Below are 19,488 nucleotides of genomic sequence, written 5' to 3'. Positions count from 1 at the left end.
CACGGGCAGATCGCGATTCTGCCCGTGCCTATTACGGGCACATGTCAGCTGTTCAAAACAGCTGATATGTCCCGGCTTTGATGTGGGCTCACACACGTTCGAGGTCAGAAAGGGGTTAAGAGACCACTGGAAAACGTTCCGTTTGTCTGATTTTTCTCTTTATAGGTATATTTTTGAGTAAAATGTAAATTGTTCTTTTATTCTATAAACTTCTGACAACATATCTCTGAATTTCTAAGTAATAATTTTTGTTTTTTTTCTGACAAAGAAAAATGGTCAAAATCAAATAAAAACAAAACAGATTGCTTTCAGACCTCAAACAATGCAAAGAAAACAAGTTCATAATCATTTAGAAACAACAATACTAATGTTTTAACTCAGGAAGAGTTCAGAAATCAATATTTTGTGGAATAACCATGATTTTTAATCACAGCTTTCATGCGTCTTGACATGCTTTCCACCAGTCTTTCACACTGCTTCTGGCGCCAAAATGTAAGTAGTTCTTCTTTGTTTGATGTCTTGTGACTATCCATCATCCTATTGATTACATTCCAGAGGTTTTCATTGGGGTTCAGGCCTGGAGATTAGGCTGCCCATGACAGGGTTTTGACGTGGTGGTCTCTTAATTTTTGCCAGAGCTGTATGATCCCATGCTGTAATGTCTGTATACTCTATTTTGTGTCCCCCACTGCCCAGGAGCTGTGGTATGATCACAGTCAGATAGCAGGGGCACAGTTATTAGATTATCTCAGCACAAAAACATTTTACTTAATCACATTCAGTTGTGGAAATTATTAATATTTCAAGATGTGTTGATTAAAATATACTTTGTTTGTGGGGAAACCCCTTAAAAGCTTGACTATTTATGTTATAATGGACACCTTCTATCCATAAATGCAATATAAATACAGCTAGACCATATTATAATGCCTAAAATAGAAACTGTGTTGCCCACAGCAACCAATCAGAGCTCAACTTAATTTTTTTTTTTAAATAGCTCTGGTAAAATGCAAGCTGCACTGTGATTGGTTGATATGGACAACAAAGACAGACTTTGGAGCCAGGAGGGTACATATAGGGGAAATATTTCTGAAACATATGCAGAATTGCAGATTAGAGACCTTTACACAGGGTGGCAGGAACAGACAAGGATTGTATTAATTTATAAAATATTAGAAAGTATGTACAGCACCAGGTATCAACCTGTCAGCTCCGTATCAGTGGTTACTAGCAGATTAGCTAACGTCATCTGTGCGGAAGCTGATACTTTGAAAGCAGGAAATTGACGAAAGATCTAAGACACCAAAGTCCAAAATATGATGGTTACTCTGACACATACCAACTAGCTAAACACTACAAATCAAGCGCTCCCCTTTATGAGAACCGGGATCCATTTTGTATAAAGACACCATTATGTGTAGAAGTCATACATGAGTACACATATTGTTCAGACTCTAAAGATTCTGGTGTCTATAAATTATTATTATTACTTATTATTATAGCGCCATTTATTACATGGCCCTTTACATGTGAGGAGGGGTATACATAATAAAAAAAAAACAAGTACAGTAATCTTAACCAATACAAGTCACAACTGGTAGAGGAGGAGAGAAGACCCTGCCCGCTAGGGCTCACAATGTACAGGGGATGGGTGAGGATACAGTAGGTGAAATTAAATAACATACAATGTCACTGACAGTATGTCCTGGGGGGCTTGTAATCATTATGTGACCCCCAACTCATTCTTCAGATATTAATATAATTGGAAGCAATGACTTGTTCACTGTTTGCTAATTGGATTTATAGAACTATATAATAAAACATGGAGATAAGGGAAATCTGGACTTTCCTACATACTTACTTGAGAGTGTGTTTTGTCTCTTGGCTGATGCACTGTAAAAACCTTAGAACTCTGATAATTACACTAAGAACGGTAACTAGGTCCCATACATGCCTTTCAGTAGCGGAGCTACCGGGGGGCAGAGGGTGCGGGCACCCCGGGCCCCGCGCTCTGATGGGGCCCCCATTTGGAGCTACGCTACTGTAACTGCATCGGTGCAGCGATCAGCTCACTAGCCGATACAGCTCACCACATTCATGAGGGAAGGAGCACTGCGCAGCGCACCTTCTCCCATCATTCCCCTGTCAGTGCCTGACGTCGCAGACGCCGACACTGACAGCAGGCGCGATGATGTCACCGCCCGGCACCCACTGTCAAGACAAGAGCGGGAGCAGGGAGCACCGCTGGAACAAGGAGGAAGAAAGGTGAGTATATATTTATTGTGTTTTTTTTATGGGGGCTGCCATATACACTACAGGATCTGCCTTTGGGGGGGTGCTGCCTTATACACTACAGGATCTGCCTATGGGGGGTGCTGCCTTATACACTACAGGATCTGCCTATGGGGGGTGCTGCCTTATACACTACAGGATCTGCTTATGGAGGGGTGCTGCCTTATACACTACAGGATCTGCCTATGGGGGGGTACTGCCTTATACACTACGGGATCTGCCTATGGGGGGTGCTGCCTTATACACGACAGGATCTGCCTATGGGAGGGTGCTGTCTTATACTACAGGATCTGCCTATGGGGGTGCTGTCTTATACTACAGGATCTGCCTATGGGAGGTGCTGCCTTATACTAAAGGATCTGCCTATGGGGGTGCTGCCTTATACTACAGAGTCTGACTATGGGGTGTTGCTTAATACTACAGGGTCTGCCTTTAGGGATACTGCCTTATGCTACAGGGTCTGCCTATAGGGGTACGGTCTTGTACTATATTGAGGACTATCTGGCACATTATACTATATGGAGGTTATCTATGGGGCCATCATACAGTGTGGGGATTACAGTGAAGGGGCCATCATACAGTGTTGGAGCCATCAAACAGTTGGGAGTCTACTAAGGGGTCAGTATACTGTGTGGGTGATACTATACAGTGAGGGGGCATCATACTGTGTATAGAGGAGCTGTACAGGGGGAGACTCGGGACATTATTAAATGTAAAGTGGGCACTTATCGTTATAGGTGAACTCGGGTTACTGTGACTATCAAAGGGGCCCACAGGGCAGTATTACTTTCTAGGGGGCAAAATAGGGGCAATGTTTTCTAGGGCACTTGCACCCGGCATTACTATATTATAGAGGGGTGCTTTAGAATTTACACAGCAGGGGCAGTAATAGGGACACATACAGCAGCAGCGGCTCAGTATTGGGGTATCAGGTGCAGTAATAGGGACACATACAGCAGCAGCGGCTCAGTATTGGGGTATCAGGGGCAGTAATAGGGACACATACGGCAGCAGCGGCTCAGTATTGGGGTATCAGGTGCAGTAATAGGGACACATACAGCAGCAGCGGCTCAGTATTGGGGTATCAGGTGCAGTAATAGGGTCACATACGGCAGCAGCGGCTCAGTATTGGGGTAACAGGGGCAGTAATAAGGACAGATACGGCAGCAGTGGCTCAGTATTGGGGTATCAGCAGGATGAGGAATTTGTGCAGGTTGGGAATAGATGGTGATGGGGCTGGAATATGAGAAGTGAAATGTGTCTTTGTTATATTCTCTGCAGGTGAGTCGTGGCTGGAAGAAGTTGTCATGTCGGTCTGGGCCAGCTGGAAAAGACGGAAAAAGTGACGATTCCATCAGAGAATGTCAGCGGTAAGACATTATCTGTAACTGTACTGTGATCTCTTATATGTTCTGTAGGGCTGGTATCTCCAACTGACCATATGGCGGTAATATCAATGTTGGTCTTTATATAAAGATTATCTTCAGCATTAGCGCGGCCATCTGCTGAGGTTCTCCTCCACTATTACGGTGCGTCACCGAATTGTAATCAAGGTTACCTGTTTAGGGGCCCACTCAGAAGCTTTGCCCCCCTGGACCAAAACCCTAGCTACGCCTCTGATGCCTTTAATTAGAAGACTCACTCTCTACTTGCACATTCTCACCCCTCCACTCCCTAGGTCTCCCCAAATATGCAATTAGATGCCATGGCTCAAGAAATCTTCCAGAATCCCTTATTTCTGGCGGATTTTGGCGGGACTTAGAGATTTACTGATTCATCAGGGATTCCAGAAGGTCGTTCCTTTTTCTCTTTAAGAAGAATAATGACCTCAACCACACTACAAAAATTGTCTAGTTTAGCAACAACTACAAGGTGTTGATTTGGCTTCCCATTTCCCTAGATCTCAATCTTTTTAAGCATCTGCATAATATGTAAAGACCAGTCATAAAGGCTAAACTTCGCAACTCAAAAACGTAAAGAATCAGCTGCTAAAATTTTCACAGTCTTTTTCACAGACTCTGTTATTTGAGTGGTAGAGTCAAATCGGACAACACAAAAAAGTTTGTGCAGACCATATACGGTAGTGGAAAAAAGTCCCTATAATGGCTGATCAATGTATTCTGCAATAGTATATTCTACAATACAGTAACAGCTTATCATTTAGTCTATGTTTCTGGAGTGTGAGAGGAAACTGAATATTACCATGGAGAACACACAAACTCCGTATACCTGCTGTTCTTAGTCAGCCTGAACCAGGGCCTCGGGGTTGTAAGCTAACAGGGTTATTAATAATCATTTTTAACCATGTTAATAATTGTATGCCTTTAATAAACGTCACAATAAAGCAGCAATCAGCGCTAGTGTTATCATACAATATGGTAGACGCAAATCCAAGTATTTAATCCCTGGAAGCAGCCTTCAGTTCTCAGTACTTCTAGTTCAGTAGCATAATCATAAACACGTTGACTCTGAGTATCCTGTCTCAGTAGTTTTGGCTTACATCACAGGAGTACGACCAAAAATAACTGTCTGAATAAGTACTTTTATTGATTTATGACAAACATCTATGTAGGAGAAGTCTGCCCCTCTGCTGTCCTGGTATAGCCTTGATATATTGCTTGAGTGCGCCTTCCTTTAAAATGAAGCAACACATTTTACTGCAGTCAACAATGAGGCTATTTGTAATAGTAGGCCGCCCTCTGGTGGCAAGAGGTATAAATACAAAACACATGGACTTTGGAGGGAAAAATGAGAAATTCAATACTAAGTTAGCTATCTAGAGAACAGCTGCTTTTTCTTGCAAGCATGGACAAAAGTTATGGCACATAAGTAATATTGTTTGAAACATTTGGGAAACACAGTGACTAAATTATTAGGGCTGGGTTCACGTAGTCAACTACAATCAGTGGCTCTCTCGTGTTTTATGTCCAAAAATTGGATTCAGGAATATGCGCCGACATGGCCATTGACTATAATGATGCTACAATGATAAAGTGCTGGTGCGAGGTCCAGGAGGAGGCCCCAATGCAAGTTTTTCTTGTGCTTTCCCTTGAGAACTGAGTGTTGGGGTCTTACCCTAGACCTTGCACCAGCACTTTATCATTAAGGGTAAGCCTTCCATTTTATTCACTTTTCCATCACTGTTGCTATGCCCTCTGTTCCATATATATCTATTTAACATTAGCTACTATTCATCATTTCTATGGGCCAGCTTCCCATTCATTAATGGTCCTGCATTTATTTTGTCACAGATATATTTTGATGTAGTTTTTACAGTCCATGTCATTATGGTTCTCATTGTATTTAGCACTTTTATATTTCATTGCTGACTGTGAGACAACATATCCTATGTGACTTTGCTATATATGTACCATTATTGCTATATACTTACTCATTGTTTTTTTGTGCAACTCTGGGTTTCTTGGTTTCCTCCTTAGAAACCCTTGTAATGTTTGCTATTTCTGTAAATTTTTATCTTTTGTACACCAATAAAAATGTTTGTTTTTTTTTTACATTAATTGAATACAGTACTTCAGTCTGTTGGACACTTGCAGGTTGAGTATTTGCCGGAGTGTATTGTTATATTCATCTTTGAGAATAAGGGGGATCATCTTGTTTTGCAACATGCTACTAGCCAGATTATTATATTTATCCCCTGTGATCTTTATTAATGTTGATATGCTGTAGCGAATAGAACTGTAATGCCATTTTACAACAAGACTTTCAATTGTAAGTATCCAGGCTTTGTAGGCCCACATCTCCAGAATTTTATCTTGTAATCCACTAAAGCTCCCAATTTTTAATGAATGTATACAAGTGACATAAACATAAAACATTAAATATATTTAATTACAAAATGTGTACAGTGAAGACAACATGTTACATACTAAGGTCTCTTGCAGAGGAGCAAGGTCGAGTGAATGAAGAGTGTGCAGAGCACTATGCTCCCTGTGTGGCATCATCCTCCTGGTTAGAAGCAATGCTCCTGGGAATGACGACGCCTCTGTATAAGGCTTATGTGCACACGTTGTAGATTGTATGCGTTTTCGCTGCGAAAACACATACACAACACAGCCCATTGAATTCAATGGGATTCCGCAATGCTGTGCTAAAGCTGCGTATTTTTACGCAGCGGAATCGCATCTCGGAAAAATACGCAGCATGCCCATTCTTTGTGCGGAATTGTGGCGGTTCCGCACACATAGGAATGCATTGATCCACTTAGTTCGCGCATGGGGCTACGCCCACCATGCGGGAAGTAAGTGGATCATGTGCGGATGGTACCCGGGTCTCGCGTGATGCTGCGTCATCTGGGGTCATTGTCGCGAGCCATCACTGGGAACGGGAGATGCCGGGAGCATCGTGAGGAGCGGAAAGGCTGCGGGGGCCGCCGGAAGGTGAGAATAGCACGATTTTTTTTATTATTATTATTTTTAACATTATATATTTTTACTATTGATGCTGCATAGGCAGCATCAATAGTAAAAAGTTGGTCACACTTGTCAAACAGTATGTTTGACAAGTGTGACCAACCTGTCAATCATTTTTCCAAGCGATGCTACAGATCGCTTGGAAAATGCTAGCATTCTGCAAGCTAATTACGTTTGCAAAACGCTAGTGTTTAGCGGGAATAATAATGCCAATTTCGCATGCGTTATACCCGCAGCAGGGAGTTGCAGAATTGCCGCAGAAATTTCCGCGGCAATTCTGCAACGTGTGCACAGTTTAAATCTGTATTTAGAAAAGTTCTTTCAGAGAGCATTCATTTTTCTAATTTAGAATTGCGTATCAACCGGATACCGCAGTTTTTACGAATTTCAAAATTGTGAAAGGAAAATGTATATATAATTCCATCAATGCAAATACTTCTACAAACTGCAGAATCAATCCCATTGGGGCTATGAATTTTTAGGGTTTTTTATGCACTCGCTTGTAAATATTCTCTCTATCCACCCATATATACACTTAAGGTAAAAACCTGTGAACAATGCTTATAAAATACATTATGGGGCATAACTAGCTATATGTCAATGATGTATGAGAGTTCGAAAAACTATTTCAGGTGAGGTCAGCAATTTTTGTTATTCGCAAATCAGCCTTTTAATTTACATATTTTCCTTATTTCTAATAGTATAACGTTTTAGGTAGACTAATGTCACACTCACCTCACATCTGTTTCCACTAATAGATGCAGTTCTGAAAACCTCCTCATAATCATCACTTTCGACATTCCCTATGCTTCCCTCATTCTGAAAAAAAAGAACGGTTATTTGGTTATTTTAACAGTATTAATTGTCCAATTAGAACAACAAGGCTTAGGCCGGCGTCACACCACCGTAGAATATGGGTTTGTGCTATGTGAGAAAACATTGCATAGCACTCGGACCAGTGTTAATCTATGGGGCAGCTCACATCACCGTTTATTTTCTCAGCCGCATTCAGCGTGCGTGTAAAATCGCAGCATGCTGCGATTGTCACTGAGACTCAGCCAAGATTCGCCAATGCAAGCCTATGGGTGCGAGAAAATAAATCGTACAGCCCTAAGACTATGCGAATGCTGTCCGATTTTTACGCTCTGGTGTCCTTTGTAAAGCCAGCTATTTATGTGCCGCGCACAGTAAAATCACATTGACAGGTTAGAATAAAATAGATGGAATAGATATATACACATAGAATGCATATACATATATATATATATATATATATATATATATATATATATATATATATGTATATATATGTCAGTGACACACATATATATTGTATATATGTATTAATGTTACATAGATAGATTGATAGATAGAAGAAAATCCGGCAATTCATGTGCGGTGTACAGTAAAATCACATTGACAGGTTAGAATAGGATAGAATACATAGATACAGTCATGGCCAAAAGTATTGACACCCCTGCAATTCTGTCAGATAATACTCATTTTCTTCCTGAAAATGATTGCAAACACAAATTATTTGGTATTATTATCTTCATTTAATTCGTCTTAAATGAAAAAAACACAAAAAGAATTGCCCTAAAGCCAAATTGGATATAATTCCACACCAAACATAAAAAGGGGTGGACAAAGGTATTGGCACTGTTCGAAAAATCATGCGATGCTTCTCTAATTTGTGTAATTAACAGCACCTGTAACTTACCTGTGGCACCTAACAGGTGTTGGCAATAAATAAATCACACTTGCAGCCAGTTGACATGGATTAAAGTTGACTCAACCTGTGTCCTGTGTCCTTGTGTGTACCACATTGAGCATGGAGAAAAGAATGAAGACCAAAGAACTGTCTGAGGACTTGAGAAACCAAATTGTGAGTAAGCATGAGCAATCTCAAGGCTACAAGTCCATCTCCAAAGACCTGTATGTTCCTGTGTCTACCGTGCGCAGTGTCATCAAGAAGTTTAAAGCCCATGGCACTGTGGCTTATCTCCCTAGATGTGGACGGAAAAGAAAAATTGACAAGAGATTTCAACGCAAGATTGTGCGGATGTTGGATAAAGAACCTCGACTAACATCCAAACAAGTTCAGGCTGCTCTGCAGTCCGAGGGTACAACAGTGTCAACCCGTACTATCCGTCGTCATCTGAATGAAAAGGGACTGTATGCTAGGAGACCCAGGAAGACCCCACTTCTTACTCCAAGACATAAAAAAGCCAGGCTGGAGTTTGCCAAAACTTACCTAAAAAAGCCTAAAACGTTTTGGAAGAATGTTCTCTGGTCAGATGAGACAAAGCTTTTTGGGCAAAGGCATCAATATAGAGTTTACAGGAGAAAAAAAGAGGCATTCAAAGAAAAGAACACGGTCCCCACAGTCAAACATGGTGGAGGTTCCCTGATGTTTTGGGGTTGCTTTGCTGCCTCTGGCACTGGACTGCTTGACTGTGTGCATGGCATTATGAAGTCTGAAGACTACCAACAAATTTTGCAGCATAATGTAGGGCCCAGTGTGAGAAAGCTGGGTCTCCCTCAGAGGTCATGGGTCTTCCAGCAGGACACTGACCCAAAACACACTTCAAAAAGCACTAGAAAATGGTTTGAGAGAAAGCACTGGAGACTTCTAAGGTGGCCAGCAATGAGTCCAGACCTGAATCCCATAGAACACCTGTGGAGAGATCTAAAAATGGCAGTTTGGAGAAGGCACCCTTCAAATATCAGGAACCTGGAGCAGTTTGCCAAAGAAGAATGGTCTAAAATTCCAGCAGAGCATTGTAAGAAACTCATTGATGGTTACCGGAAGTGGTTGGTCGCAGTTATTTTGGCTAAAGGTTGTGCAACCAAGTATTAGGCTGAGGGTGCCAATACTTTTGTCTGGCCCATTTTTAGAGTTTTGTGTGAAATGATCAATGTTTTGCTTTTTGCTTCATTCTCTTTTGTGTTTTTTCATTTAAGACAAATTAAATGAAGATATTAATACCAAATAATTTGTGTTTGCAATCATTTTCAGGAAGAAAATGAGTATTATCTGACAGAATTGCAGGGGTGTCAATACTTTTGACCATGACTGTATATAGATGTCAGTGACACACATATACAGCTCTGGCAAAAATTAAGAGACCACTGCAAAATGTTCAGTTTGTCTGATTTGTCTCTTTATAGATATATTTTTTAGTAAAATGTAAATTGTTTTTTATTCTATAAACTTCTGACAACATGTTATTGTGTCCTGCTGCCTCAACTTCAGTCTCCTATGTATTCAGACATAGCCTGGGGAAGCATTTATGCAGGGGGCTAGCATTTCTGTTCATTTAATCAAAGTACATTTATCGAAGTACTGGCAATTAAATAAATCTATTCCCTGTTCATTTGGAACATAACAAATATGCACCATATGCATTTGTATAATCTATATCTTGGCTGCTGCATTCACTCACATTCACTGCCCTTGCACTAACTCTTTACACTCCATCCATATTGGCCCCTCACTCCTCTCCTCTATGTATAGGACTCACGCTCTGTTCACATTGCTAAACAGCGCAGATCCATTCAGTCCCACCATCCAACACAAGAGACACTCTCACAAATCACTTATCCATCTGCTCACTTTTTCTATCCTCCTTCTCCTAGTCGCAGTAGACATCTCTCCCAAACCCAGCCCCCCATGTTATAGCAAGTGAAACCTCTCAACTGCTACACTCAGAAACCACTCTAACCTTATTAATATCCCCGGAATGCCTTCTGTCTCTTTCAATTGTGCCCTTTGGAATTCTTGCTCAGTGTGTAATAAACTCTGACTTCTTCCTTTCTAATTCTCTTAACCTTCTAGCTCTTACTGAAACCTGGATCCAGCAGTCAGACGCCACCGCTGCTCTTTCATATGGTGGACTACACTTTTCTCATACCCCAAGATCGGACAACAGAGCAGGTGGAGGTGTTGGTCTGCTCCTTTCACCCAAAAGTATTTTCAGGTTATCCCCCAAGTACCCTCACTTGTCTTCCCTTCTTTTGAGGTCTATGCGGTCAGACTCTTCATCCCCTTCTCCATGCGAGTTGCGGTGGTGTATCGTCCTCCGGGCCCCTCCCATCAGTTCCAGGATCACTTTGCCACCTGGCTTCCACACTTTCTCTCCAGTGACATCCCCACTCTCATCATGGGTGATTTCAACATCCCCATTGCTTTTCCCCTCTTCCCATCTGCTTCTCACCTTTTATCTGTAACCTCCTCTTTCAACTCTCGCAGCACACTAACTCTCCAACGCATGAAGATGGAAACTCCCTCTACTTGGTCTTCTCCCAGCTTTACTCAGTGGATGAATTCACAAACTCCCCTCTCCTGCTCTCTGACCACAACATTCTTTCATTCTCTATCAAGAATTACCATCCCGCTCAGGTCACCCCCACTTTTCACACTTATAGAAACATACAGGCCATTAACACCCAGGCACGTATGAAGAACGTGAAGTCATCATTGGCCCAAATCTCCTCCCTCTCATGTCCTGATTCTGCACTGAAGCATTACAATAAAACCCTGCAAAGTGCCCTGGATGAAATTGCACCTCCAATACATAGAACAACTGCACAGACGGTGACAACCGTGGCACACGCTGCAAACACGTTTCCTGCAGCGGTGCTCCAGGTGCGCTGAAAGCCTGTGGAGAAAATCTAATCTACCCGAAGATTTCATCCATTTTAAGTTTATGCTTAAAACATACAACACTGCCCTTCACCTCTCCAAACATCAACACCTTCATCACCTCATCTACATAATCTATATAATTGTCTAAAAGGTCACTTTCGTCTTTCTGTCCTTCTGTCTGTCTGTCATGGATATTCATTGGTCGCGGCCTCTGTCTGTCATGGAAATCCAAGTCGCTGATTGGTTGCAGCAAAACAGCCACGACCAATCAGCGACGGGCACAGTCGAGAAGAAATTGGCCGCTCCTTACTTCCTGCAATCGGTGCTCGGCGCCCGCATACTCCCCTCCAGTCACCGCTCACACAGGATTAATGCTGGCGGTAACGGACCGCATTATGCCGCGGGTAATGCACTCCGTAACCACTGCTATTAACCCTGTGTGTCCCCAACTTTTTACTATTGAGGCTGCCTATGCGGCATCAATAGTAAAAAAATGTAATGTTAAAAATAATAATAATAAAAAAAAACCTGCTATTCTCACCCTCCATAGTCTGCCGAGCCGCACGCGCATGCCGCCATCTTCTGTTCCCGGCGATGCATTGCGAAATTACCCAGAAGACTTATATTTATGGGAACAATATATTTTTTTTCTTTATTTAGGAATTTTATTTTTTTATTACACATGTGAATATTTTTTTTTACTTTATAACATTGCCCCAGGGGGGGGGGGGGGGGGCATCATATTATAGGGTCAGATTGCTGATCTGACACTTTGCAGAGCACTATGTCAGATCAGCGATCTGACATGCAGGGCTGCAGGCTTACCAGCGCCTGCTCTGAGCAGGCGCTGGTAAGCCACCTCCCTGCAGGACCCGGATGTAGCCCCGTGGCCATTTTGGATCCGGGGCCTGCAAGGAGGAGCACATCGCATTGTACTGAGGGTCTCAGGGAAGCATGCCTCCCTGTACCGCCGGAACAGTGCGATCATATTTTATCGCAGTGTTCCGGGGGTTAATGTGCCAGGGGCGCGCCGTTTACGCGGGTCTGCCACCTGCGTGTTTTACCGCATAGTGGAGCCGGGATTTCATGAAATCCCCTCCACTATGCTGTAACATCTGGACGCTGCGTGTTTGACGCTGCGGCTCTACGCGGCGTCAAACACGCAGCGTTTCCTGAACGTGGAAACATACCCTTAGAGCTATAAAGTGATAAATCAGAGTGTGGTGCAATATTGCAGCCAAACAACATAGAATCCAGAAGTGAAAGTCAGTAAATAATAATTTACAGATTCAAGTGATATTGAAGAGCAGGAGCAGCAGAGCCTGTGTGACTAAGAAATAATTGATCTGTGATATGCAGCTGTACAGCACCTTAACCCCTTCACCCCCCCCACCTGTTTAAGTCTTCGTGACAAGGCCGATTTTTTCAATTCTGACCAGTGTCACTTTATGAGGTAATAACTCTGGAATGCATCAACATATCTCAGTGATTCTGAGTCTGTTTTTTCGTGACATATTGTACTTCATATTAGTGGCAAATTGATGTCGATATTATTTGCGCTTATTTATGAATGCATGAGAAATTTGAAAAATATTAGAAAATTCAGCAATTTTCAAACTTTTAATTTTTATGCCCTTAACCCCTTTACCCCCAAGGGTGGTTTGCACGTTAATGACTGGGCCAATTTTTACAATTCTGACCACTGTCCATTTATGAGATTATAACTCTGGAACGCTTCAACAGATCCCAGTGATTCTGACATCGTTTTCTCGTGACATATTGTACTTCATGACAATGGTAAAAATTATTTGATAGTACCTGCGTTTATTTGTGAAAAAAACGGAAATTTGGCAAAAATTATGAAAATTTCGCAATTTTCCAACTTTGAATTTTTATGCAATTAAATCACAGAGATATGTCACACAAAATACTTAATAATTAACATTTCTCACATGTTTACTTTACATCAGCACAATTTTGGAACCAAAATTTTTTTTTGTTAGGGAGTTATAAGGGTGAAAAATTGACCAGCAATTTCTCATTTCTACAACACCATTATTTTTTAGGGACCACATCTCATTTGAAGTCATTTTGAGGGGTCTATATGATAGAAAATACCCAAGTGTGACACCATTCTAAAAACTACACCCCTCAAGGTGCTCAAAACCATATTCAAAAAGTTTATTAACCCTTCTGGTGCTTCACAGGAATTTTTTGAATGTTCAAATAAAAATGAACATTTAACTTTTTAAAAATTTTTTTTAAATCAGCTCCAATTTGTTTTATTTTACCAAGGGTAATAGGAGAAAATGGACCGCAAACTTTGTTGTACAATTTGTCCTGAGTACGCCAATACCCCACATGTGGGGGTAAACCACTGTTTGGGCGCATGGCAGAGCTCGGAAGCGAAGGAGCGCCATTTGACTTTTCAATGCAAAATTGACTGGAATTGACATGGGTGTTGTGAATTCTGTGGCTGAATTCACTCCTGTGGTCACAAGTGGTACTGCAGCTTCTGAGCTTCCTCCCTCAGGTGTTTTGGTGAGCTCGTTAACTGCTTCATTACTTAACTCCGCCTGATGCTGCTATCCTTGCTCCTTGTCAATGTTTCAGTGTTGGATCTGAGCTTCTCCTGATTGTTCCTGTGACCTGCTGCTCTGTATAGCTAAGTGCTTTTTGTTTTTTTTGTTGCTTTTTTTCTGTCCAGCTTGTCTTTTGTTTTGCTGGAAGCTCTGAGACGCAAAGGGTGTACCGCCGTGCCGTTAGTTCGGCACGGTGGGTTTTTTTTGCCCCCTTTGCGTGGTTTTGCTTTAGGGTTTTTTGTAGACTGCAAAGTTCGCTTTACTGTCCTCGCTCTGTCCTAGAATATCGGGCCCCACTTTGCTGAATCTATTTCATCCCTACGTTTTGTCTTTTCATCTTACTCACAGTCATTATATGTGGGGGGCTGCCTTTTCCTTTGGGGAATTTCTCTGGGGCAAGTCAGGCCTATTTTTCTATCTTCAGGCTAGCTAGTTTCTTAGGCTGTGCCGAGTTGCCTAGGTAGTTGTTAGGCGCAATCCACAGCCGCTTTTAGTTGTGTTTAGGATAGGATCAGGTGTGCAGTCTACAGAGTTTCCACGTCTCAGAGCTCGTTCTTGTATTTTTGGGTATTTGTCAGATCACTGTGTGCGCTCTGATCGCTAAGCACACTGTGTTTCTGGATTGCCTTCATAACACCTGTCATTAGCAAACATAACAGTACAAGGAGCCCTACTAATGATTCTCAATAGAGGGAAAGAGAAAGTTCTGACATCATTTTTTTTTTTTTTCTCAGCTCTGTGTTCACTTTTTTTTTTCCCCTAGACATTTGGGTGATTCTGGACACAGGTGTGGACATGGATATTCAGGGTCTGTGCTCTTCAATGGATAATCTCGTTATAAATGTACAAAAAATTCAAGATACTATTGATCAGAAATCTATGTTAGAACCAAGAATTCCTATTCCTGATTTGTTTTTTGGAGATAGAACTAAGTTTCTAAGTTTCAAAAATAATTGTAAGCTATTTCTGGCCTTGAAACCTCATTCTTCTGGTAATCCTATTCAACAGGTTTTGATTATTATTTCTTTTTTGCGCGGCGACCCTCAAGACTGGGCATTTTCTCTTGCGCCAGGAGACCCTGCATTGAGTAGTGTCGATGCGTTTTTCCTGGCGCTCGGATTGCTGTACGATGAGCCTAATTCAGTGGATCAGGCTGAGAAAAATTTGCTGGCTTTGTGCCAGGGTCAGGATGATATAGAAGTATATTGTCAGAAATTTAGGAAATGGTCAGTACTCACTCAGTGGAATGAATCTGCGCTGGCAGCTTTGTTCAGAAAGGGTCTCTCTGAGGCTCTTAAGGATGTCATGGTGGGATTTCCTATGCCTGCTGATTTGAATGAGTCTTTGTCTTTGGCCATTCAGATCGGTCGACGCTTGCGCGAGCGTAAATCTGTGCAGCATTTGGCGGTACTGCCTGAGGTTAAACCTGAGCCTATGCAGTGCGATAGGACTATGACTAGAGTTGAACGGCAGGAATACAGACGTCTGAATGGTCTGTGTTTCTACTCTGGTGATTCCACTCATGCTATTTCTGATTGTCCTAAGCGCACTAAGCGGTCCGCTAGGTCTGCCGTCATTGGTACTGTACAGTCCAAATTCCTTCTGTCCATTACCTTGATATGCTCTTTGTCGTCGTTTTCTGTCATGGCGTTTGTGGATTCGGGCGCTGCCCTGAATCTGATGGATTTGGATTATGCTAAACGTTGTGGGTTTTTCTTGGAGCCTTTGCGGTGTCCTATTCCATTGAGAGGAATTGATGCTACACCTTTGGCCAAGAATAAACCTCAATACTGGGCCCAGCTGACCATGTGCATGGCTCCTGCACATCAGGAAGTTATTCGCTTTCTGGTGTTGCATAATCTGCATGATGTGGTCGTGTTGGGGTTGCCATGGCTACAAACCCATAATCCAGTATTGGATTGGAATTCCATGTCGGTATCCAGCTGGGGTTGTCAGGGGGTACATGGTGATGTTCCATTTTTGTCGATTTCGTCATCCACCCCTTCTGAGGTCCCAGAGTTCTTGTCTGATTATCAGGATGTATTTGAAGAGCCCAAATCCGATGCTCTACCTCCGCATAGGGATTGTGATTGTGCTATCAATTTGATTCCTGGTAGTAAATTCCCTAAAGGTCGATTATTTAATTTATCCGTGCCCGAACACGCCGCTATGCGCAGTTATGTGAAGGAATCCCTGGAGAAGGGACATATTCGCCCATCGTCTTCACCACTGGGAGCAGGGTTCTTCTTTGTAGCCAAGAAGGATGGTTCGCTGAGACCGTGTATTGATTACCGCCTTCTTAATAAGATCACTGTTAAATTTCAGTATCCCTTGCCATTGTTATCTGACTTGTTTGCTCGGATTAAGGGGGCTAGTTGGTTCACTAAGATAGATCTTCGTGGTGCGTATAATCTGGTGAGAATCAGGCAAGGAGATGAATGGAAAACTGCATTCAATACGCCCGAGGGTCATTTTGAGTATCTAGTGATGCCGTTCGGACTTGCCAATGCTCCATCTGTGTTTCAGTCTTTTATGCATGACATCTTCCGTGAGCATCTGGATAAATTCCTGATTGTTTACTTGGATGACATTTTGATCTTCTCAGATGATTGGGAGTCTCATGTGAAGCAGGTCAGAATGGTTTTTCAGGTCCTGCGTGCTAACTCTTTGTTTGTGAAGGGATCAAAGTGTCTCTTCGGTGTGCAGAAAGTTTCATTTTTGGGGTTCATCTTTACCCCTTCTACTATCGAGATGGATCCAGTTAAGGTCCAAGCCATCCAGGATTGGATTCAGCCGACATCTCTGAAAAGTCTGCAAAAGTTCCTGGGCTTTGCTAATTTTTATCGTCGCTTCATCTGTAATTTTTCTAGCATTGCCAAACCATTGACCGATTTGACCAAGAAGGGTGCTGATTTGGTTAATTGGTCTTCTGCTGCTGTGGAAGCTTTTCAGGAGTTGAAGCGTCGTTTTTGTTCTGCCCCTGTGTTGTGTCAGCCAGATGTTTCTCTTCCGTTCCAGGTCGAGGTTGATGCTTCTGAGATTGGAGCAGGGGCGGTTTTGTCACAGAGAGGTTCTGATTGCTCAGTGATGAAACCATGTGCTTTCTTTTCTAGGAAGTTTTCGCCCGCTGAGCGTAATTATGATGTGGGCAATCGAGAGTTGCTGGCCATGAAGTGGGCATTCGAGGAGTGGCGTCATTGGCTTGAAGGAGCTAAGCATCGCGTGGTGGTATTGACTGATCATAAGAACTTGACTTATCTCGAGTCTGCCAAGCGCTTGAATCCTAGACAGGCCCGTTGGTCGTTATTTTTTGCCCGCTTCGACTTTGTGATTTCGTACCTTCCGGGCTCTAAAAATGTGAAGGCGGATGCTCTGTCTAGGAGTTTTGTGCCCGACTCTCCGGGTTTATCTGAGCCAGCGGGTATCCTCAAGGAAGGAGTCATTGTGTCTGCAATCTCCCCTGATTTGCGGCGGGTGCTGCAAAAATTTCAGGCGAATAAACCTGATCGTTGTCCAGCAGAGAAACTGTTCGTCCCTGATAGGTGGACTAATAAACTTATCTCTGAACTTCATTGTTCGGTGTTGGCTGGTCATCCTGGAATCTTTGGTACCAGAGAGTTAGTGGCTAGATCCTTCTGGTGGCCATCTCTGTCACGGGATGTACGTACTTTTGTGCAGTCCTGTGGGATTTGTGCTAGGGCTAAGCCCTGCTGCTCTCGTGCCAGTGGGTTGCTTTTGCCCTTGCCGGTCCCAAAGAGGCCTTGGACACATATTTCGATGGATTTCATTTCTGACCTTCCCGTTTCTCAAAAGATGTCAGTCATTTGGGTGGTCTGTGATCGCTTTTCTAAAATGGTCCATCTGGTGCCCTTGGCTAAATTGCCTTCCTCCTCTGATTTGGTACCTTTGTTCTTTCAGCATGTGGTTCGGTTGCATGGCATTCCTGAGAATATTGTTTCTGACAGAGGTTCCCAGTTTGTTTCAAGGTTTTGGCGAGCCTTTTGTGGTAGGATGGGCATTGACCTATCCTTTTCCTCGGCTTTCCATCCTCAGACTAATGGCCAGACCGAACGAACCAATCAGACCTTGGAAACATATCTGAGATGTTTTGTTTCTGCAGACCAGGATGATTGGGTGTCCTTTTTGCCGTTGGCTGAGTTCGCCCTTAATAATCGGGCCAGCTCGGCTACCTTGGTTTCTCCATTTTTTTGCAATTCTGGGTTCCATCCTCGTTTCTCTTCAGGACAGGTTGAGTCTTCGGACTGTCCTGGTGTGGATTCTGTGGTGGATAGGTTGCAGCAGATCTGGACTCAGGTAGTGGACAATTTGATCTTGTCCCAGGAGAAAGCTCAACTTTTCGCTAATCGCAGACGCCGTGTGGGTCCCCGACTTCGTGTTGGGGATCTGGTTTGGTTATCTTCTCGTCATATTCCTATGAAGGTTTCCTCTCCTAAATTTAAACCTCGTTTTATTGGTCCGTATAGGATTTCTGAGGTTCTCAATCCTGTGTCTTTTCGTTTGACCCTCCCAGACTCCTTTTCCATACATAATGTATTCCATAGGTCGTTGTTGCGGAGATACGTGGCTCCTATGGTTCCATCTGTTGAGCCTCCTGCCCCGGTTTTGGTGGAGGGGGAATTGGAGTATATTGGGGAGAAGATTTTGGATTCTCGTGTTTCTAGACGGAAACTCCAGTATCTGGTTAAATGGAAGGGTTATGCTCAGGAAGATAATTCCTGGGTTTTTGCCTCTGCTGTTCATGCTTCCGATCTTGTTCGTGCCTTTCATGCGGCTCATCCTGGTCGGCCTGGGGGCTCTGGTGAGGGTTCGGTGACCCCTCCTCAAGGGGGGGGTACTGTTGTGAATTCTGTGGCTGAATTTACTCCTGTGGTCACAAGTGGTACTGCAGCTTCTGAGCTTCCTCCCTCAGGTGTTCTGGTGAGCTCGTTAACTGCTTCATTACTTAACTCCGCCTGATGCTGCTATCCTTGCTCCTTGTCAATGTTTCAGTGTTGGATCTGAGCTTCTCCTGATTGTTCCTGTGACCTGCTGCTCTGTATAGCTAAGTGCTTTTTGTTTTTTTTGTTGCTTTTTTTCTGTCCAGCTTGTCTTTTGTTTTGCTGGAAGCTCTGAGACGCAAAGGGTGTACCGCCGTGCCGTTAGTTCGGCACGGTGGTTTTTTTTTGCCCCCTTTGCATGGTTTTGCTTTAGGGTTTTTTGTAGACTGCAAAGTTCGCTTTACTGTCCTCGCTCTGTCCTAGAATATCGGGCCCCACTTTGCTGAATCTATTTCATCCCTACGTTTTGTCTTTTCATCTTACTCACAGTCATTATATGTGGGGGGCTGCCTTTTCCTTTGGGGAATTTCTCTGGGGCAAGTCAGGCCTATTTTTCTATCTTCAGGCTAGCTAGTTTCTTAGGCTGTGCCGAGTTGCCTAGGTAGTTGTTAGGCGCAATCCACAGCCGCTTTTAGTTGTGTTTAGGATAGGATCAGGTGTGCAGTCTACAGAGTTTCCACGTCTCAGAGCTCGTTCTT

At 42.9% G+C, this 19,488-nt stretch overlaps 1 protein-coding gene across 4 annotated transcripts in view; it reads right to left on the bottom strand.

Annotated features, from left to right (window-relative positions):
• Window positions 1-19,488, bottom strand: part of COBL (cordon-bleu WH2 repeat protein) — a 641,622-nt gene that overhangs the window by 302,501 nt on the left and 319,633 nt on the right. For all 4 annotated transcript variants that reach the window (XM_069730332.1, XM_069730335.1, XM_069730331.1 and 1 more), the window contains one exon: window positions 7,458-7,541. In XM_069730332.1, coding sequence (XP_069586433.1) covers window positions 7,458-7,541 — 84 coding nt within the window. The remainder of the gene's footprint in view (window positions 1-7,457; window positions 7,542-19,488) is intronic.

Source organism: Ranitomeya imitator, chromosome 6 (genome assembly GCF_032444005.1).
Source record: "Ranitomeya imitator isolate aRanImi1 chromosome 6, aRanImi1.pri, whole genome shotgun sequence".
In the NCBI taxonomy this organism is placed as follows: domain Eukaryota; kingdom Metazoa; phylum Chordata; class Amphibia; order Anura; family Dendrobatidae; genus Ranitomeya; species Ranitomeya imitator.
Note: the sequence above shows the minus strand (reverse complement) of the source record. Positions and strands in the feature narration are given on the sequence as shown.